Genomic DNA, 23,316 nt, shown 5'->3' with positions numbered 1-23,316 from the left:
TCTCAAAGCAACCACGAATTCAACTGTCCCTTGGGTACTGCTACCGGCAATAACTATCCAAACCCAGTCATGAAGCAGAACCTTTTTTAACCCCTTTGTTCATATTATATCTTAGATCTAAATTTACACAAAGGAAAAGCTTCCTGTAAATTCCGATCCGTTTCTATGGGTATTGTTAATAAGAATAACACGTAAGCCTTCTGCTGAGGCACGTCCGTGTTGGAAGAGAAGGGCTTCAGGGTCTTAACGGACTGCAGCCCTTTTCTCCTGTTCCGTGCCAACGCGATGACAGGCACCGATGGAAGTGAGCCGGATAAGCTGAGAGTGAAGAACCAGCAGCTCAAGGGGCTATGCCACAAGTGCATTTCAGGAAAGGGAACCACACGTGGATCAGATGGAGGGGTCCAGGCTGTCTTACCATGAGAAATACCCGTTTGGGGAAATTTTCCAAGCAAACGCCTCCTCTAAAAACCTTGTCCTTCATTCTGTAACAAGGCAGCAGCTAACTAGACAACTTCTGAGATTGTAACTCTAATAATCACGTTCAAAGGAACAGGAAATAAATAACCTGCCGAAGGTCACATAGTTAGAAAGTTATATTGGTTCAATTCAAACTCCAATCTGTTTCTAAATTCCATTTTTAAAATGTTCTGATACTGCCTATGAGCTAGAAAAGAAATTTTTTGGCAGTAGCGGCTAAACTACTTGTTAGAGACTTAATATTTTCTAAATTAATTCAACTCAGTACATTAGTCTATTGCTTAAAAACAGGTTTGTGGGTGAGTTTCCAATAAGATTTTCTAAGATGTGTACATCCGTTCTCTTCAGCCTCTCGGCTAAGCTCATGTCAAAGAATAAAATGACCTTTGAGTCAGAGTTGTGTTCTAGAGGCAAATTAACCTCAGAAAACTATTATTAGTATTTAGCTATTAGAGTGCCATTTATGAAATCAGAACCTATCAATCACTACTAAGCAACTTCAGTTCTTGATAAAGCTGGTTTTGACATAGCAAGTGTTTACTTTCCTGAATCATTCCCTCAAGGTTTCTTTGTGGTAGCTGAAGGGTTTGGTCTGTCAGGCAAGGTTGCGGTCTTTCAGAAAGCTGCCATAATGGCACGGAACGTGCTCTGGGGTGGGCTCTGTAAAACAACTGGCCAGACAGGCAAGGCGAAGGCATGCGGGAACTGGCAGCAAGAATGGTCTCATACTTCCAATTAGAGCGAAAGGAAATTGATAGGAAAGGACAACAAAGCTTTCAATGGGGAACTCTTGATTTAAAACGGAAATCAGAGACTCCAGCTAGAAATTAAAAGAACTTTTATGCCAGACAGAGCTTTAGTGACATTTTTCAGTCAAGAAAGAATATATGGGGTGTGTGTGTGTGTGTGTGTGTGTGTGTGTGTGTGTGCATGTCAACATACATGCAGAGAGTTAAGCATACTATCCCATACCACATAGCTCATTCCATTCTATCTCCATATATAACCTGTGTACTCGTATTTTCATATGGAAAGCTAACTGAACATTAAACAAGTGATACTGTAAAACTGTGAATACAACCAATTTAAATACAAATGTGCAGGGAATCAACAAAATAATGAATATAAGTCGTCTTAGAACAGTGATTTTCCCTCTTCCCTCATATTTCTACAAAGTTTTACTATTCTAAAAAGGAAAATAAAAGTAATTTGATTCTCTCAGTCTCAGCAAAGACCCAGTTGGGGAGTAGTGAAAATAAAAACATCCAAATTAGACCAGGAGACCGATCCCTAAGAGAATAATATATAAAAGTTGGCCAGAGACATTAATAATAGAACATGTAATTATGAAACTTTATACTTTCATTCACTTTGAGAAAGAGAGGAAGTCAACAGAAGAAAACTGTGAGGTTTAATTTACAGTTAACACAGCACACATAAACAGATTTCTGTAATTCAAAGGTTTTTCAAACTATGAGGGCAGACAAATGTTACTATTCTTATATCCTAAAGCCACTCCTTTAAGCCAGTACAGTAAAAGATCCATTCACCCTTAAAAAAAAAAAAAAAAGAATGAGTAAATGTGGTAGCCACAGACAGAAACAGGGACTATACCTTTTTTTCTGCCAATAAAATTACTATATCTATTATTTCAGAAACTATGAATATAGATATCTGTATATTCTATAAACAAAGAAACAGAATTCCAGTTTAGAAAACCCAGACATAAAAGATAAACTAAGGGATAACTCTCAGTTTACAAAAAGATGAAGTTTCCTTAGTTATCACTACGTCAAGCATATAAAATATGATCAGATTTCAATACACTTTTTTCAGGAATGTGTCTCGTAGCCAAAGGAAGAAAAAGTCACCAAGAGCCAAAGCAAACACATATGGACTGTCCTGTGCACAGATGTACTTCACCACTGAAGAGTGGTCCCATTACCATTTCCCCTCTCTGATGTTCTATTAATGTTTCTGTATTTCTCCTCCATCCTCCACTCTGATGTCTGATGTCAACCGCAGCTCTGCCTTACTTGCTTTCCGTCTTCTACTAGCTTCTACGGATCTAAAAACTGTGAAGCCAAAAAGCTGCTCTAAGACAGGATAAAACAGACCATGAGCACTGCTTACCTAAAGCCTCAAGCCTCATCAAAATCACTGTGAGCATTTTCTTTTCCTACTCTAGTTTTCATCCCTCAGGAGTCTCACTTTCTGGTGTCTACCTTGTCCTGATAGTAAATTTCTGTGTTACCTCTGAACCACATTTCCTTCTCTCCAAAGCTACTGCCCTCTATTCCTTATCATCCTGCAACAACTGGGCCACATGCACACAAACCGCTTCTTGTCAGGCCACCAGCCAGCAGCAGCCACCACCTTCCGGCACTAATAAATACAGAAACCAAGTGTCTCCCAGCAGCACCGCATGCTCCAAGCAAGCCCTTCATGACAAGTGAATTCACCCCTATTCTAAGCTTCAAATCTGATGGGCTGGGCTTCAGGTTCTGGGATTTTATTTCTAGTCGGGGACAGGATAGAAAGGGCATTAAAGCAGAAATTAAACAAACACTACCTGGATCTTGGTCTTGCTTTGAGACTGTTGGAATCCTTAGAAGTGGCTGAAACAAAGATTAGTTGTTGTTTACTTGGCTTTCATTTCTGCAGTTGAACAGGTTTAAAAGCAATATCCGGGCTAGTGCAGAACAAACATTATCAACAGGTAAACGTGAGGTACAGTTGTCCCTGTGGAGAACTTGGCTGCCTCCACATTTTCTTTTTTTTTTTTTTTTTACTTTATTTCTTAAGCTAAAGGCACAATTCAAAGGAGGGAGAGACCAACATTTTTTTTCCTTTTGTTAGAGCACTAAGGAGCTACTTTCAAATCTACGTTGACGAATAGAAATTCCAGTCTAAAAAGACAACCCTCTCAAGAGGTTATCTGCTTATATAACAGTGGGTTCAGACCTGTGGTTTTTTTGGTCTATCATTATAGCCTAGTAATTGATTTTGAACCAGCTTCCCCCTGAAGGCTAGGAAGAAATCTATCAGGTTACACATTTCAAGGTTTTCTGAAAATATACTCCCGGAGCAGCATGACCACAAGAAATCACAGCTCTCACAAGTTAAGTTGAAATGAGCTACACAGATTTTTCTGTAAGAAAATATTCTTGTGTCCTATGTCTCTGTAACCAAATCATACAGAGCATATTACAGAGCGAAATCATTAAAATATTTTATCAACCATACGATTTTTCCTTATCAAATTTAAATCATGAACTAACTTGCTCAGCATCAACACCCATGGAGCCTACTTTCCCATCACAAGTTGCTGGGGTAATTAAAAACACTTACAAAAAGATTAATCCTTTTTTATGTTTTCAATACCCTACGGAAGACAACTTTAGAAACCATTAGTTATGTTAAGGTTTTGCAACCACTGCAAATTTTTCATCATAAAATGTTCATTAAAAATCCATAGAAAAAGTGCTACTAACTAGGAACAAGAATATAGTTTGTATACTGTTTGCACCAATTCTTCCAAACATTTTCTTATGTCTCAATGAATTATCCCACCCTTTTTTATATTGCTCTAAAGATAAAAACCCTCCTTGGGATGAAGCAGCCTGGATTGATGACGGTCATTAAAATCCATGGGTTAGATAAGCAGCAGAGAAAGGGGAGCTAAAAATGCTAACAAGGCACAAAGCAAACTAGCAATATATATTCCCTCAGATATGGTCAGCTGCAGAAAAGATGCATTTCTCCCCAAAATAAGCATTTTGGCTTGGTGTAGTGAGAACACAGGCATCTTTCGACTTCAAGCCCTCAAAATGCTACCAAAGCCCTGAAAAGCATGGGAGGCCTAAAAAGTTTGAGCACACCCACACCTGCAGGTACATGCAGCTCCCCCCGGACCCATGATCCCATAAACCCCAGGCAGCGAAGGAAGGGGGACTAAGGGGAGTCCATCCTGCAGTCAAGCAGGCTGCCGTGGGGCTGACTGAACAGTGTAAACAGACTCACCACAAAGCTGGGGGCCACCCTCTTGGCAGGCTCCCCACAGCTGGCTCTGAACCCCTCTTCTCCCTCAGGCCACTCTGCTTTCCAGAAATATGTGGGTCGGGAAAGTCTCAGTCATGTTCAAATAGAAGTCTGGTTCCCCAAACCAGATCGTGGGGGGTGACCGTTAAGTCCTTTGTCAGTTGCCATTATCTCTTTTTGCTGGGATAAGAATGGGTGTGGAAAGAGGGGTAAACCCTGCCGGTGAGAGATAGACACACAGACAGGTGGGGTGTGGGGTATGGATAAGCAATGGAGACCCAGACAGGAGTCCTGAGGCCTACATATCCCTCCAGGCTACAACCCTAACTATTAATATTTCTGAGCCTCAGTTTCCTCATCTACGGAATGAAGATAATAAAAATGCAGCCCCTTTCTCATGGGGAGAGAGAGAAGGTGAAGGTATTTTGAAAACTAACTGTATTTTAGAATTGCACAATATTACTGTTGGAGAGTCCTCTTAATTTTTCAAGCTAAGAAACCTGGATTCTTTTTTTTTTTTTAAAGGAAATTTCTCATAGTTCTTTTTTTTTATTATGTTCAATTAGCCAACATATAATACATCATTGTTTTTTTATTAACATATAATGTATTACTTGTTTGGGGGTACAGGTCTGTGAATCATCCGGCTTACACAACTCACAGCACTCACCGTAGCACACACCCTCCCCAGTGTCCATCACCCAGCCACCCCATCCCTCCCACCCGCCCTCCCCTCCGGCAACCCTCAGTTTGTTTCCTGAGATTAAGGGTGTCTTGTGGTTTGTCTCCCTCTCTGGTTTCCTCTTGCTTCATTTTTCACTCCCTTCCCCTGTGATCCTCTGTCTTGAGAAACCTGGATTCTAAATTTAGTTCCCATTAGGACAGCAAAGGAGACACAGGTAGGAGCAGGTAATGGCGAAAACTGCTCTACCCTGGAAGACCGTGGGGTGGCAGCTGCGGGAGCCGCCAGAGCGCTGGACGACTACGATCAACAGGCCTAATCCCCTCAGCGTGACCTAGAGACGTCAAGAGAAAGATCACCATTGTACAGTGTGCCCTGTTGAATTAGGCTGGGATACGATGTTAGCTAAGGAATCTATTAGACTCCACTAATATATACACTTGCAGCAATTAAAAGGGTAAGGCATATTACAAAATATGTGACGAGGAATTACCCCCGTTCCCTGACAACAGTCCTACCACCACCGTCATCCTCATCACCACTACTATTATCAGTATCATCATCATTATCACCAGCCACTGTGGAAGAGCAGGGCAGGGTGATTCTTCTCCTGCCATCTGCAAAAATAGACTCCAGCCAGATCTTGGTGAGTTCCCACAGGTTTCAGATCACGGGAAGCTAGAGAACACTATTCTAGTTAAGTCTCCCATCAGCCTCTAAGCCACTGAAAGTCAGACTCGGCATTTGGGGCATGTGAATATCTGCAAAAATGGCCAGGGCACGTTGTGTTGGGATCCAGGCAGAAGCCAGTGGGGAGATCACAGCTTCTCATTTAACTGGGAAGAGGAGAGAAGAATGACAACTTCCTAGAACACCCCGGGAAGGTCAACTTTGCAACCAACTGCAAAAAGATTAAAAGGCAAGCTTAAAGTTTAATTCCCTAAAAGGCAGCACTCACTGAGGTGAAATGTCCGTGTGGCATGGACAGACATTCAGAGTTAAAAACCACCACCTTGAAACTCTATAGTGTCTCGCACTAGAAATCTAAACCTGCCCCAGGAAAGGGGGTTTTAAATGGGTTTTCAGATGAGGGATTCCCTCTTATCTACTCCAGAAAGTGGCAGCAGTGGAAAAAATGAATCAGAAACCACATAGCATGTTCCCAGGCAGAATGTGAAACAAATTCAAATGTACTTCATGCACCACAGCACACCCTGATAGCATGTGTCTGGCAACTCCATGCCCCAGTCAATGAAGGAATCTTAAAAATGACATCTGATGCTCACGCTTCAGAGAACACACGATGCTCATGGGAAAAAAATAGGAAGTTATTAGCCTAAAAGGCTGTTGGAAAAGCACCACTTTAACTCTCCAAGTTCGACTAGCTTTTACTATACAGTTAACATGAAGTTTACAAAAACAGAGGTGCATCCAGTTTAGCTCTAGAAACTAGAGGTGGAAAGAACCCACCTCAGGCATTCATCCTGAAATGGGAAAAGAGAGCAAGTCTGAAGTTTAATTGTCTAACAGGCCAGCATTCCATTTGTCGTCACATAAACTGAGCATTTCTCCCTATGATGAAGGAACCCAAATCAGTTTCAAAAACCTAAACGAGGCTTGAGAATTCCTACCACTTTTGGAGTCATGATTAATCTACAATCTCAGTTTCCTATTTCTTAACATCAACTCCTAGAGGCAGAGGTTCCCAAAATAGGCTACACATCAGAATCGCCTGGGGGGCTGACTAAAAACACAGAATCTTAAACCTCATCACTGAAATCAATCATATAGTTTCATTCATATTCATGCGCGCTCCCGCTCCTCTCTCTCTTTCTCTCCCCCACCCCTCCTCCTTATATCTTCCCCCACCCCTCTCTCTCTTTTAAACCTTGAATGAACTTAGTGTTTGGGAAATACGGTACTATAGCATAAGACTCAATGTCACACTGATTCCTTTGTTCCAACTTTAAACAAATAAGGCCGGGATGATAGCCAGCTAACCAAAAAAAACATGATTTACTTACTAAATATTATGAAAGACAACAATGAGAGAATGCAGCAACTTCTTTCACATCCTCATAACTGGAGCTCCAAAGAGTAATGCCCTCCCTAGCCTTTGTTTTTAACTAGGTTCAGCTTGGTTCAGTGATGGTTCCCATCAAGAGAGCTGAGGACACAGGCCTGGCCATCTCCACAGTTCACAGACACAGTTTCAAGTCCCTAAGAACATGGGCAAACACAACTTCTCTTTTTTCCTTGGAGTCCACTCCAAGTATAAGCACATTTACTTGCCTTCCTGGTGGTGAAGTTTAATAAAAATATTTGAGATTTTTGCTTTGGAAATGGAAAAGTTCAGCTGTGGGCCTCCAGTTGATCTACTCATCAGCTCCCTACTCTACACACAAACCACAATGGCTTACTGAAATCTCAACTCCAAGCCTTCCCAATTTCACAGTAAAAGTAACAATGAGACTCAACTTCAAACAGCATGATCCTATCAGTGAAACCTAAATTCAGAACTTAAAAAAAAAAAACCTACCCTCTTCTCAAACCTGAAAAGAGGGAAGTAGTAAAAAGCAACCAAAAGGTTACCTTAGAATAAAACACAAGGCAGATATTTAGAAAGAAACCTACACTTCCACCAATTTTCTACTCACTGAAACTACTGGGTTTTTTAAATTAGAAATAATTACATAAAAACATATTAAAATGGTTTTCTCCTACCTGGATCCTCAGACATATCCTTTGGTAAGGCTTCATCCACAGTACTTTTCAAAGCTAGACGTGATTTGTTTTGTTCTTAAACAACAAGAGAAAGAAAGGAGAAAAAGAAAAAAGCTGTAAAATTTTATGTCTGAGGCACATTATATTAAAACAAAGAATTCCTGTGAAAATAGTGTTTTAAACCTCTATAGGTTGGTATAGCACTTAGTAAAACAATAAAAACACCCTAACATATGGAAATAGGTTCTCATCCCACAGTATTTCCAACTTTCAACAGAGAACACTTCTAGTGGCTGTGAGGAATATTACCAGAAAATATGAGAAATTTCCCCCTTTCATTCCTGACACCCAGACCATTGACATCAGAATCTCTCTGGGAGGGGCGCCCGGGGGCGGGAGGCTCAGGCGATTAAGCATCTGCCTTCAGCTGGGGTCATGATCACGGAGTCCTGGGATGGAGCCTCACATCAGGCTCCCTGCTTAGTGGAAGCCTGCTTCTCTCCCTCCTCCCTACTTGTACTCTCTCTTGCATCTCTGTCACTGTCCATCTTTCAAATAAATAAAATCCTTAAAAAAAAAAAAAAAGAATCTCTCTGGGAGTGAGATGCAGCCTTCAGTATTTTCAAACCTCACCAGGGTATTCCAAAGTGCAATCAAGGTTTAGACCCACTAGTAAAGACAGTGATGAGAGTACACTCTGTTGCAAAAAATGTCTAGTTCTGCCTGCCTCTCCTGAACAAATATTTAAATAAAGAGCAAGCAATTATTGTTTCATAATGGAAAACTTATTTTTCATGTTTAACTCCTGTACAAAGCAGCAACAATGGCAAGTCTCAACAATAAAACCCGAAATAGCTTCACTGCTTTTTAGTCCCTTCAGATACGCCTCTCATTCATGGGTAGTAAATCAATATCAAATAATAAAAAGAATACTGGCTTGAGACTTAGAAAATCTTTGTTCTTATCTCCATCCTTTTTATTAAGCAATTGATACATACTGACTGCACTTCGGTTTACTCATCTCTGCGTTTTAGGTGATAAAATATATTAGCCTCCATCCAGTTTTGTAAGTGAGTAAGACAATGAAAGAAGAAGGACCTGGTAGATTATAAAGGATTATATGGAGTGGTGTTGCGAGCTAGAGGGTGGGGGTTTGACCTCCAGCTGTTCTTCTGAACATTCCCAGGCCAACTCATCTATGTGCTTCATGGCAGCTCTAACATGGAAAACTGTGCTGGACTGCTTCTCACTCACCCATCGCCCAGTAAGACAGACAAAGGGTTGCTGGCTCCACGACATAGCCTTGCATCCACAAAGTCACAAGATAAATCCAAGGGACAGAAACTCTCTCTAGAAGATAACTTCCTCAAGGATTAGACCTATTCAAATATGCATTTACACTGATGTTCCGGGATCACATCTGTCAACCCAAGATGGTAAGCTCTCAATTCTTCCAGCTTCCAGTCATTTCCTGATTAGTACAACCAAATCCCAATGTAAAGTGTCAGAGTAGTCTGAGGGTCAGAAGTAAGGGGCCAATGAGTTGGCAGGCTTTGGAAGCTCCTGGTACCACTTTAGAAACTACAGTTTTCTAGGGCGCCTGGGTGGCTCAGTAGGTTAAAGCCTCTGCCTTCGGCTCAGGTCATGATCCCAGGGTCCTTGGATCGAGCTCCATATTGGGCTCTCTGCTCCGCGGGGAGGCTGCTTCCTCCTCTCTCTCTGTCTGCCTCTCTGCCTACTTGTGATCTTTGTCAAATAAATAAAATCTTTAAAAAAAAAAACCTACAGTTTTCTGACAATTTGAACTACTTAATTTATCCAAATGTGTTCATATACTGGGCACTGCCCTTATATGCTCCAGAAGCCAGCCATTCCAAGCGAAGTAGATGAAGAAATACAGGTAGAATGTCCCTTAAGGAAGAAAACCCATTCTTTTCATACCTTGTTTGTCATCACTAGTCACATCTTGGGCTGGGACAGGAAAGTCAGCCATGTCTTTAATAGATAGCTTCTTGGAAAAGAAAAGTAAATAAATTATACAGGTTGAAGTATAAATTAAGTTAAATGTATGATGAAAATGCTTTCAAAACTACATAGCTTACCAGTATTTCTGTCTCCAGTAAACTCTGACATTTAATACTGCTTTATTTTTTTAGATTCCTAGTGAGGTATAAGTCAATTTGTGTTGAAAATTTACATGTGGGGCACCTGGCTGGCTTAGTCAGTAGAGTGCATGACTCTTGATCTCAGGGTCCCGAGTTTGAGTCCCATATTGAGTGTAGAGAATACTTTAAAAACTTTATAATTTTTTTAAAAAAATAAAATTTACATGTGCAGAGGAAAAAATGACAGTTCAGATTTAGGCATATGTGTAAGACTGCACATTAAATCTGAACCTGGTGTGGGATTCAGCCAGAGAATTGTGTGACATTTGCCCATTCTGCCAAAAACAAACCTGCACTTTATATACTTTTTCACAAACAGAGAGGGGTTCTGACAAGTGGCCCCATAATGTAGGTATTTGCCAAAATCTGTTATGCAGAGAGTGTTCAACCCTGATTCAAACAGCTTCCTTGTCAAGGAATGAGAAAAATGAGCAGAACAAAATTTTCTCCTAACTCTATTAGGGGAAGTCCTCACTAATATTAAAAAGAAAGGATACTCAAATGATCACATACTGATTGGTTTAAAATTCTATTTAAAATCTACTTACTATAAATTTGTATTTCTTATAAAATCTCCACTAATATGCATTCTAAGACCTCTGATAAAAGAATAATATATATTAATATTTACTATGTCTATATCTCTATCTATATATATATATAAACAAATTCTGGAAAGATACATAAAAATTGAAGGGGACTGGGTAGATGGTAGAAAGGATGGGAGGAGGACTTGTCACTATATGCCTTCTGATAGTCTTTTAATTTTAAACATACTCAGAAAATCAAATAAACCTTAAAGGAAGTAGGGTAAATCCTGGAGCCATCTAGTGCTTCAGAAGGTTAACTGGTTTGCCTCTCAATCTGAGCAACCCCAGGAACATAAGAAATACTTCTGTTTTTCAACTGTTTCAAAGAATGGAATTCAGTGCTGCTTGGTGGTAACCTGATCTAGGATTTAACAGTCCTCAGGCAGGTGATTCTTGGGATTACCATAAAGCCTTCAGATATAATTACCTATTCAAAGTCTACTATCTCCAATAGAATAGAGAATATATCTTAACAGTGCCTTTCTTTCACTTGTTTCTCCCACCTGGACTATAAACTAGAACCCTAGTAAAAGAAAATGATTTAGAAGTAGAAAATTAAATAAAAAGTCATCCCCAAAAAAGTACCTTTGAAAGAAAATTTTTTTAAAACCTAAATAAATGGAAAGGCATCCCATGTTCATGGGTCAGAAGACTCAATATTGTTAAGATGGCAATACTCCCCAAATTCATCTACAGATTCAGTGCACTCCTTCCTCATTTTTTTGTAGAATTTGAACAGCTTGTCCTAAATTTCATAAAGAAATGCAAGGGACCCAGAATAGTGAAAATATTCTTTAAAAAGAACAACAAAAAAACAAGTTGAAGGACTCAGACTTTGCAATTTCATAACTCACCACAAAGTTATAGTCATCAAGACAGGGTGGTACTAGCATTATGACAGATCAGTGGAATAAGAATTGAGAATCCATAAATAGGCCCTTGTATTTCCAGTCAACTGATTTTCAAAAAAGGTGCAAGACAATTCAATGGGGGAAAATTGTCTTTTCAATAAATGATTCTGAGATAACTAGATATCCATATACAAAAGGATGAAGGTAGGGGCATCTGGGAGGCACAAATGTGTTAAGCATCCAACTCTTGGTTTCAGTTTATTTCATGATCTCAGGGTTATGAGATCAAGCCCTCCATCAGGCTCCACACTCAACACAGAGTCTGCTTAAGACTCACTCTCTCTCCCTCTGCCCCTCCCCCCAACTCTCTTTCTCTCTCTCTCTCTCTCTAAAATAGATAAATTCTTGACATAAAGAAAAGAAGAAGGTGGACCTCTTCCTCATGACATACACAATAATTTACTCAAACTGGATCACAGACCTAAATGTGATCTAAAACTATACAACTCTTAGAAAACCACTTAGGAGTAAATCTTCAAGATATTCTGTTAGACAACGGTTTCTTAGATATGACACCAAACGTACAAGCAACAAAAGAAAAAAATAGATGAGCTGGACCTTGTTAAAATAAAAGATATTTGTGTTACAGAGGCCACTATCAAGAAAGACAAAGGGGGCGCCTGAGTGGCTCAGTTGGTTGGGCACCTGCCATTGGCTCACATCATGATCCCAGAGTCCTGGGATCAAGCCCCACAACTGCGGCAGTGGCGGGGGGGGGGGGGGGGGGGGGGTCCCCTGCTCAGCAGGGAGTCTGCTTCTCCCTCTTCTTCTGTTGCTTCCCTGCTTGTGCGCTCTCTCTGTCAAATAAATAATTTTTTTTAAAAGGGAAAAAGAAAAAAAACAAAGAAAATACTTGCAAATTATATATTGAATAAAGGACTAATATTCAGAATATATGAAGAACATTTACAACTCAATAATAACTCAATTTATAAAAGGACAAAGGATTTGGATATCTCATCAAAGCAGATATACAAATAGCAAATAAGCACAAGAAAAGATGCTCCACATCAGTAGTCATTAGGAAATTTAAATTAAAACCACAATGAGATACCAACCACTTCACTCTCACTAGGATGGCTACAATAAAAAACAAAGACAATAACAAGTGTTTTTTAAAGGATTTTATTTATTTATTTTAGAGAGAAAGCGGGGGGGGGGGGGTAGATGGGGGGAGAGGGACATGCAGACTTGCACTGAGCAGAGAGCCCCATGCAGGGCTCGATCCCAGGACCCTGAGATCATGGTCTGAGCTGAAACCAAGAGTCAGCTGCTTAACCAAATGAGCCACCCAGGTGCCCCAATAACAAGTGTTAACAAGGATATGGAACAACTGGACCCCTCATACATTACTGGCAGAGGAATGTAAAATACCGCAGGTGCTTAGGAAAGCAGTTTGGTAGAACCTCTAAAAGTTAAACACAAGTTACAATATGACACACAATTCCACTCCTAGGTAAACACTCAAGAGAACAGAAAATATTATGTTTTCACACAAAAACTGCTACATTATTGTTCATAGCAGCATTTTTCCCCTCACAACCCCAAAGTGGGAACAAGCCAAATGTCCATCAACTGAAGAACGGACAAACAAAATGTGGCAGACCCACAAAATGGAATACTATTCAGCAATAAAAAGGAATGAAGCATTGATACATGCTAGAACATGAATAAACTCTGAAACATTATACTAGGGGCACCTGAGTGAGTGGCTCAGTCAGTTAAGCATCCGCCTTCAGCTCAGGTGATCTGGATCAAGCCCCACATCAGGTTTCCTATTAAGGCAATAGGAACCTTCACCCTGCTTGTGCGCACTCTCTCTCTCTCTCCCTCAAATAAATTTTTTTTAAAAATGAAACATGGGGCACCTGGGTGGCTCAGCGGGTTAAAGCCTCTGTCTTCAGCTCAGGTCATGATCCCAGGGTCCTGGGATCGAGCCCCGCATCGGGCTCTCTGCTTAGCTGGGAGCCTGCTTCCTCCTCTCTCTCTCTCTGCCTGCCTCTCTGCCTACTTGTAATCTCTATCTGTCAAATAAATAAATCTTAAAAAAAAATCATGACTTAAAAATGAAATATTATACTAAATGAAAGAAAGTAGTCACCAAAAAAACCCCCTATATATTGTATGATTCTGTATGAAATGTCCACAATAGGCAAATCTGGAAACAGAAAATAGATTACTGATCAACAGAGGCTGGAGGGAAGGGGGTATAGTCAATGAGTGCTAATGAGTACAGGCTTTCTTTTCTGGAGTGATGAAAAACGTTCTAAAACAAAACTATAGTGATGGTTGCACAATTCTGTTAATACGCTAAAAACCACTGGATCGTGTACATTACATGAGTATAGTATGTGAATTATATTTTAGTAAAGCTGTTTCCAAAAGAAAGAAATCTAGTCATGTAAGAATCACTGCTAAAGAGGACTTTACCTGAAATCATAATCTTTAATTCTCGAAGGAAACAAGTACACAGTTATAGCTCTGCTGTCTAGAGATCTGATCTGTACTGCTGAGCAAAGCTCTCGTGACCTGAATTGGCTACAGCCTCATTCACAGCACAAACACCTTCATGGAGTCATTCTTCATAGGACTAGTATCAAGATCTATTTAAATCCCATGCATGCATTCACGAGAGATTAAAAGACTGGTAGAAAGACAATGAATAAAATAGAAGAAAATGAAATATTTAATCATTAGCTGCTAAAATTTGACCTATACTTCTTGAATTGCCAAAGCATCAACTTACCTCAATACTTCGTCCTTGAATTCTGTACATTATTACATGATTATCTAAAAGCACCCCGCCGTAGAATATAACAATTTTGTGGAGAAAGAGTTGTTGTTGTTGTTTTGCTGTCTTGTTTGGACAGGGCAAAACAAAGACTTTTAACCACCACCAACCCCCACCAAAAGAGCCAGTTTAAAGTATACAGACATATTTAACACAAAACTGGCTACACAGCACGTCCATAAAGGTGAGTATCTATAACGTCATCAAGGACATCAGAACGGGCGTGTGTGTTTAAAAGCATCGCCATTTACAGACTTCACAGCTGACTGTAGAGCTGCTCCTTTCCTTTTAGACAGATAATAAATGACTACATGGGGGAAAGCAACACAAGCCAGTAATTAATTTCTCTAAAACACAGCCAGTATTTGTTTCCATTGGAAGGGCAAAGTCCACCTGATACCGTGGCAAGTTGAAACCTAACACTTACCGAGAAAGAATAAGAATTTATGACATTTTTAAATAAATCACCTAACAGCCTCATAATTGTACATAAGCAAGGGGACCCCTAGCAAGCAAGCAAACAAACAAAAACAGGGCAACTGCATAAGGCTCCAGACACTGCCAGCAGCCCCAGAATACACAGAGCTTTAGGAAAAGTGACTAATTATTGTTATCTGCTTCTCTGTCACACACGTTCTTCAAAAAAAAAAAATAGAAAAGAAATTTAAAAACCTAAAACTCTTCAGACGCACATCTATCACTCTTCCTGATGTCACTGTATACCTACTTCCCGACAGTAGAAAGCTACTCATGAGAAGAAAGAGAGGCTCTGGCTCAAAGAGAGAGTAGGAGAGAGGCCAAGAGAGGTGTTACCAGAAGGAACACTGCAGAAGCAGGCTGATTCCATCACAGAGGATGTCAGTGCCACACAGACTATATGCATGAGAGCCCCATGGAAAAAAAAATAAATAATTACACCCAGTTGCAAGAAGTGAAAGAAATAACCCTGTATCCTGCGTCTGACTTCCATCATCTTGCAACAGTTTTAACCGGGGTCGGAGGACTATAATAGCAACCTATGAACAATCCTCCATTTATTACACATTTCCGGACTTTTTTTTTTAGGATGGGAAGAGCAGATATCATAAGGCGTCATCATAGCAACCATAGCAGTGATGATGATGATGAAGAGCGTGCTGATATTAAGAATAACCATATTGACCCCTATTCACTGGTAGCATACCTAATGACCACTAGGCATGTGGCTAGACCCTTACATCGATGGCCCAACACTGTAGGAATTCTACAGATTTCTCTTGGGAATAATCCAAATCAGTCTTCATTTGATCCCAACACTAAAAACCCCAAGGAAGAAGGCAACTTTGATTGTATTCTGGGATTCTCTTACATAGTTCTCAAACTTCCTCTTAAAACTATTCTGGGTCCATTAGACCTAGCTCATACTCAGCTACTAAAAATACTTTCCTACACTTACTTCAAAATTAAAGCTTCATTAAAGTAAACAATTTGCCTAGCATTTTTCTGGCTTACTTTGTCTACACCAACCTTTCACCCCTAGAATGTCAAGATACTACTTTGTTCATTTCACCAAATCTAGTTCTAGGAAGAAAAGGGAAAAAAGTAATAGATATATCTGATGTCTAGATTTGAAAGGCTGATCCTCAACCTAAGTACTCAGCATGAAGAGAAATGCTATAAAAGTGGATTTTCTAGAATTTGTAAAGAACACAGACTAATGGATTTTAATTCCACACACATTCTTATTTATTATCATATGAAGATCTTTTACCTCCATCCGATTCAAGTCACGGGGTTGCTGGTTCGCTGGCATTGACTCAGAATAAGAATCAAATAGTGTGCACTCCCGCTTGGGCTTAGGAAAGGCTAAGAAGAAACAAGAAGAATACATAAGAATATATACTATATTCACAGCAGGCATTGTTTCCTATCAGCTGTTCTGTGCTTAGGAAATATAACAACAAAACCTGCTAGCACTGATACACTACACACCACTTATGGCAGTAATCAGGCCGAGGTAGTATTTTAAGTTCTTCTCATATACAACCTGTTATTTCTATCATCCCCATTTTACATGTGATGAAACCTTGAAGCACGGAAGTTAAGCAACCTACTCAAGGTCATATAGCTGGTAAATGCAAGACTAGGGACTTGAACTGTCAGCATTTACATTGTAACATAGTAGTAAGCTTCAGTATCACAATACTTTATATTTTTAACTATGCTACTAGCATAATTCTTTTTTTTTTTTAATTTTTTTTTTAAGATTTTATTTATTTATTTGACAGAGAGAAATCACAAGAGAGTCAGGCAGAGAGAGAGGAAGGGAAGCAGGCTCACTGCTGAGCAGAGAGCCAGATGCGGGACTCGATCCCAGGACCCTGAGATCATGACCTGAGCTGAAGGCAGCGGCTTAACCCACTGAGCCACCCAGGCGCCCCTACTAGCATAATTCTTAAATGGCAGTAACTGGTGATAGTTTTAATGCTACAAACATTAACTAAGGAAATACTTCATTTTAGCTATTACTATTGGAAATAGACATGATCTTAAATGATAGGTGACCCAAAAAAACTATAAAATTCTTTTGGTTAGCAGAAATAACAAAAAGAGTACAAGTTCTTGCTGATTTACAAGGAAAGAAGAATCGCATTCTGGGTTTCTTCTAACATAGAACAGTGACAGAAGCTGCTGTTCGCTGGGTAGCCGAGTGGATTATGCTACTTGGTAAACTAATACTTGCCACACCATTTCTGAGAAGCAGATTCTGTTTCACCTCTTTGTCACAAAGTAATTAAGAAAGAAATGTCTCAATAACCAGGAAATTGGTCAATATCCCAAGGTTGACAATAACCAGAAGCTACAAGTTTATCAAGACCAACTATTACAAAATCAAAAATTTAATGCCATGGTTAAACAATTTTTTAAATCAAATGTTAAAAATGGATTGGCATTATTTTTTTTTAATATGGAACACTTCACGAATTTGCGTGTTATCCTTGCACAGGGGCCATGCTCATCCTCTCTGTGTCATTCTAATTTAGTATATGAGCTGCCAAAGCGAGTACGGATTGGCATTATTTTTAATCCTTTCTCACCCTTCCACCCCCACCAAGGTTTGACATGCCACCTTCCCTCTGCAGTAAAGTACTGGCCCCTGACTAACAGCTACAACGTGCAGTTGAGTACAAGCATCTTAAATTGTTCGTTTGCTTACTTTGGTCTGAATTTCACTGATATTGAGTAAGGAGAGGGTTAAGGTACAGGCAGGGAGAGAAAGGGGGCCCATGACTAGGCTCTGAAAGAGTGACCAAGAGATGAGGGAGGAGACCAGGCCGCCTGGTCCCGGATGTGAGGGAGTGTGTGCCTCTGGCGGCTACAGTGTGACTGCAGAAACAGACCAAACCTCACAGAAGTCAGTCACTAAGGGTGTTTTCTGTTGTCCCTGCTCAGACCAAGACCGCCCAGGAATCTCAAGGCCACAAGCTCCCTGGTCAAGTTTTCAATGAAAGACCGACCTAAAACCCCCCAATGGCAACCCACTGGGGACCCCTCTCCCTCCAGAGAGCTTTCTCTTTCCTTTCGGCTCCCACCTTCGCTTCAGAAACTTTCACTTCACTTCACCCCTTTGTATCTGAGAGGGTCATTGTTTGACTCTGTGAGACAAGAAACTTACGATCCTGTAACATCAAGTAGGGCAAACCGCGGGCTCTGGTAATTTTTCTGACTATACCATGTAGTCTCATTTCCTTAGTAAAAACTCAGTAAAACACCTTTCCAAGTACCATTCCACAATGCGACCACACCAGCAGGTTTAACCGAGATAAAGTTTTTGCTTCTAGTTTACCAATCAGTGATTTGACTAGAATTGCATGACTTAAGCTTTATCACGAGAGGGTCTTGCTACAGACAAAGCTAACACTTTCCAAACCTACAAGCGCCATCATTAACGGCTCAATTTCTCTCTAGCCTGTCCCCATGTCTCCAGCTCCCCTAGTGCCAGCCCCCTGTGGATCTAACTGGACTGCTGCCATAACCTGGTCGTCGAGTGCGCCCTTGCTCCTCAACACCTGCTCTCCAATCAGCAACCAGCCTCAGCAATCAGCAACCAACAACAACTCGGATTGGGACACTTCCCTGCTTAAAACCCATCGACGTCATTGCCCACAACTTGTTCTGTACCTTCCTCCTCAGCCTCATCCCCAGCCGCTCCAGCTCTGGCTCCTAGCACTCCAGCCACTGTGGCCTGCACTTTCCATGCCCCCCGGGTTACATGTCCCCTCTGGGGCCCTCCACATCATACCTGCTGCCCCCTCTGCCCAAAGCCTACCCTTCCCTCTTCTTCACCTACATAGCCCTTAGCTCATCCTTCACATCTCAGTGCAAATATTTAAGGAAGTCTCCTCAAGGTCATGCGTCCTCCTGCCGCAGCTGTGTTTTTCCTTCACAGCATCTATCACTGCCTCCAATTACAAGTACACAAGTACACAAGTTTACTGAACATCAATTCTCTAACTGCCAGCAAGTTCCGTAACAGTAGGAATGCTCTCTATACAGCATTCTGACCCGCGAGAGTAACAACAGTGCCTACACAACTGTTTTTTAAAAACTTGACAGTAAAAATCTATACCATAATCTACCCAGTCACCTAGACAGGAAAATATCAAAGGACCATGGGTAAGCTACCAAATAATCCAACTTTTCCTTCCAACTGTGTCCTTTAATTTCCACTATTAGGGAAAAAATCAGATACAACAATTTGTTTCATTGTTTTATTGAAAACAAGCTTGTATAATTATAAATGCAAGAAGGTATCAACCAAATTTATACCCTTCACCAATCTTATTGAAAACTAGGTTAGATTTTTTTTAAAAGACTGAACGTAGATCAGAAAAAAAGTTGCAACAAGAAGCTTTTATTTTTTTTTATGTTATGTTAGCCACCATACAGTACATCATTAGTTTCTGATGCAGTGTTCCATGAGTCACAGTTTGCGTATAACACCCAGTGCTCCATGCAATCCGTGCCCTCCTTAATACCCATCACCAGCCTCACCCATCTCCCACCCCCTCCCCTCTGAAACCTTTGGCTCGTTTCCTGGAGTCCATAGTCTCTCATGGTTCGTCTCCCCCTCTGATTCCGCCTCCCCTTCATTTTTCCCTTCCTTCTCTTAATGTCCTCCAAGTATTCCTCATGTTCCACATATAAGTGAAACCATATAATTGACTTTCTCTGCTTGACTTATTTCACTCAGCATAATCCCCTCCAGTTCTATCCATCTCAATGCAAATGTTGGGTATTCATCCTTTCTGATGGCTGAGTAATATTCCATTTTGTACATGAACCACATCTTCTTTATCCAATTGTCTGTTGAAGGGCATCTCAGCTCTGAAGTGGCCATTGAGCTATGAACATTGGGGTATATGTGCCCCTTCTTATACATCTGCATCTTTGGGGTAATTACCCAGTAGTACAATTGCTGGGTCATAGGGTAGCCCTATTTTTAACTTTCTGAGGAACCTCCACACTGTTTTCCAAAGTGGTTATAAGGAAGCTAAGTTTTTTAAAAAGCCAAGTGGGATACCATAAAAATGAACCCCCAAGGGGTGCCTGGGTGGCTCAGACGGTTAAAGCCTCTGCCTTCATCTCTGGTCGTGATCCCAGGGTCCTGGGATCGAGCCCTGCATCAGGCTCTCTGCTCAGTGGGGAGCCTGCTTCCTCCTCTCTCTCTGCCTGCCTCTCTGCCTACTTGTGATCTCTGTCTGTCAAATTAAATAAAAAATCTTTTTAAAAAATGAACCCCCAAAATGAACAGAATCACACATATATGCAAAGTCTAAAAGCACAGAGAAAACTTAGATAATTCTGGCCATTTTCTTGAGCTACATACAAAAATAAACATGAGTGATAAAGCATTAAAAAGGTAACTTTTGGGGCGCCTGGGAGGCTCAGTGGGTTAAGCGGCTGCCTTCGGCTCAGGTCATGATCCCAGTGTCCTGGGATCAGTTCTGCACCAGGTTCCCTGCTCAGCAGAGAGCCTGCTTCTCCCTCTCCCTCTGCCTGCTTCTCTGCCTACTTGTGCTCTCTCTCTATATAGCTCGCTGTCAAATAAACAAAAATCTTTTTTAAAAAAAGAGTTAACTGTTAAACCCTTAGGGTTTGCCTAAAATATACCATCACTGAGTTTGATGGGGTTTTATGAGGTCTCTCACGGTTTTTATTAGAACTGTATAATTATTATTTAAAATTAATCCCATAAGCTCTGGAAATGATGTGCAGTTTTTGTTTAATTAAAGGGTACACGATGGATTCTTCAGTTGTTTCTGTATAAATGCATGCTGACAGCCTCCACAAATGATCAGGAACAAACAAGGGGCTTCACTCCAACTGAAAGGAAGCTGCCTCTTGACTGGCACTGTTTCACAGAACCTCCCCCCCCCCCCGCAAGCAACTGCATAACCAAGGCAAAAGCAGCCATTTGCAGCAGTGAAGGAATCAGAAGAGGCTACTTGTCTTTTGTTAACATAATTTTTGCACAGGGCTTACAGATTTTTTAAAAATTTTATCAGCGGCTATTGGGGCACCTGGGTGGCTCAGTGGGTTAAAGCCTCTGCCTTCGGCTCGGGTCATGGTCTCAGGGTCCTGGGATCAGGGAGCCTGCTTCCTCCTCTCTCTCTGCCTGCCTCACTGCCTACTTGTGATCTCTCTCTGTCAAAATAAATAAAATCTTTTTTTAAAAAATTTTATCAGTGGCTTTTGAAACAACCCATGAACCCAGGGCTCACAGTAGGAAACAGTGACAGTATTAAATATAACTAACTAAGCCCTGGAGCAGACCTTGGCCCTCTGGTCAGCTGTCCATCCTCGTGAGAGAGAGAGAGAAACAAAGCCTCATGTCGCCTTGCTCCCAGGAAAAGGGGCTCCTGGATGACCTGATACTGACTTGGTTATGAAAGCTACACCCTTGCCAAGATAGCCCCAAGAATGTTAGCTCTTCCTTGCCTCAATCCAGGAGGAACAGAGAGGGGGAAAGGGAGAAAAAGAGATGGTGAGATAGACACCAAAGTGGAAATAGAGCTGTTCGTCATGCTGCCCAACTGCAAACTGGTTCTTGAGAACCCCTGAGGGTCTCCCCCAGCCTGGAAGGAAGGGTAGCAGGCTGGAATAGTCAGAAAGCAGCTGCTATGACCAAAGCCTAAGCTCTGAAATGAGTAGTAGACTCTACTGCCTGAACCTTCCCCTGCATACATTTTATGGAGGCATTTGGGGAAGACCAAAATGGGTGACTCTTCCCCAACATGTTTACCTGCCAGTGGCACAGGTCACACACTTGGTCTCCTCCCTTTGGTTGAGCTTTGGTCCCCCCACTACCAAATACAGAAAATGAAAGACTTTTTATTTAAGTCAGAGACCCCAAGACTGACTTAGATAAGTCACTGGCCACTTTGAATCTAGTATTGTTATGAGGCGACAAGACATGAAGAACTGGGGCCCTTTTCAGATCTAAACACAAAATGTGTACTCTGTAAAGACTATTCGCAATTTCTTTAGACATTGCTTCTCCTTGCCAATAATCATCCATGGCTAGATGTCTCATGTTTTTAAGAGGCCTTCCCTAATATGTGAGAAAGCTTACTGACAGCACCAGCTATTTCTGGAACCTTCACAATGGAAGCTATACTTCCCTGAGTAACAGAAATCATATCAGTGCCCACTGCCTTTGAAAAGGGCAAGAGATATTTAATTTTCCAGTCTTCCAAAAGAACTGATCCAAATGTTAGACTCACCATGACTCTTACTGAAAGGGTTTGGGGGTAATAGCTCTATTAAGGAGAAAGACAAAGAGTTCCAGTCCAACCTTGTGGTGTGCTGAATGTTCCATATCTCTATCTGATTGCAGTTACATAGACGTATACAGATGTAAACATTTATCAAGAGTACCTTAAGATCACAGCGCTTTGCACATTTCCTGGCACGTAGTTTTTTAACTCCTTCCATTCCATTGCCCCAGGCCACTTGGGAACATTAGGACATACCTAAAGATGCCAAGTCAGCGCTTGACTCTACAGGAAGATCTTCCTCTTCATTTTATATCAGCTAGGAGGTGCACAATTTTAATGAAAGGGTAAGTGACTGGCTCAAATTCATCCAGAGAATAATAGAATGGGAATAACAAATGACTCACACTTAACCACACCATTCCAAATTCTTATATCATAAGATGTAACAATCTAATAGCACTTAAAGGACTTTAGACGCAAAAGACTCCGCAAAGTGCCCGGATACCACCTTAAGGCACAAAAAGTTCTTATAAGGCCTGGATGGAAAATGTCAAAGGTTTAGGACTTTGAGGACGCCTTACCTGCTTGTAGGTACTCTGGCTGCAGAGTCGGAGGCAGGCCCTCAGGCAGTGGGTAGCCGTTTTTCCGAGCCACGATGAGATGAAATGCAGCACAGAACTCAGGCAGGGTCAGGGCTCCATCACAGTCAGCATCACTAAGTTCCCTAAATATAACATGTCACAGGGCTTAGAGGAAAAGTTACTCAGCCTCAAATACGCAAACATGGGGTACCGGGGTGGCGCAGTCCATTAAGCATCTGACTCTTGATTTCAGCTCAGGTCCTGATTATGGAGTCCTAGGATCGAGCACCTCGTCGGGCTCTGCACTCAGCATGGAGTCTGCTTAAGGCTCTCCATCCCTCTCCGCCTGCCCTCCCCCACCCGACTTGCACAGGCACGTGCACACATCTCTCTCTCCACCCCCCACCCACCATAAATAAATAAATAAATCTCTTCTTTTTAATATGCAAACACAACTCCCAGGCTCTCTGGTAGTGGCCCTGCAAAGTCTCCACACTCCTATGAAATCTCAGGGGGCACCTGGAAGACGAATGCCGATCAACAGCACCAGTACCAGCAGCACGTTATAAACAAAACTTGACACACTTCAGG

The 23,316-nt window shown here is 41.2% G+C and overlaps 1 protein-coding gene and 1 non-coding gene across 6 annotated transcripts in view; both read right to left on the bottom strand.

Moving 5' to 3' along the window:
- The window catches only part of REPS2 (RALBP1 associated Eps domain containing 2), a 218,676-nt gene that overhangs the window by 83,222 nt on the left and 112,138 nt on the right, over positions 1 to 23,316 (bottom strand). For 3 of the 5 annotated variants that reach the window (XM_045995957.1, XM_045995953.1, XM_045995954.1), the window contains exons 8-12: positions 22,726 to 22,868; positions 16,135 to 16,229; positions 9,869 to 9,938; positions 7,928 to 8,002; positions 3,053 to 3,098 (exon numbers count right to left, since the gene is read on the bottom strand). In XM_045995957.1, coding sequence (XP_045851913.1) covers positions 3,053 to 3,098; positions 7,928 to 8,002; positions 9,869 to 9,938; positions 16,135 to 16,229; positions 22,726 to 22,868 — 429 coding nt within the window. The remainder of the gene's footprint in view (positions 1 to 3,052; positions 3,099 to 7,927; positions 8,003 to 9,868; positions 9,939 to 16,134; positions 16,230 to 22,725; positions 22,869 to 23,316) is intronic. The other 2 variants (XM_045995955.1, XM_045995956.1) reach the window with 2 other exon arrangements.
- LOC123935673 lies at positions 17,326 to 17,431 on the bottom strand. Its single transcript, XR_006816960.1, has one exon. It is a non-coding gene; the product is annotated as a U6 spliceosomal RNA (small nuclear RNA).

Source organism: Meles meles, chromosome X, assembly GCF_922984935.1.
Source record: "Meles meles chromosome X, mMelMel3.1 paternal haplotype, whole genome shotgun sequence".
Taxonomy (NCBI): Eukaryota; Metazoa; Chordata; class Mammalia; order Carnivora; family Mustelidae; genus Meles; species Meles meles.
This window is presented reverse-complemented; position numbering and strand designations above follow the sequence as displayed.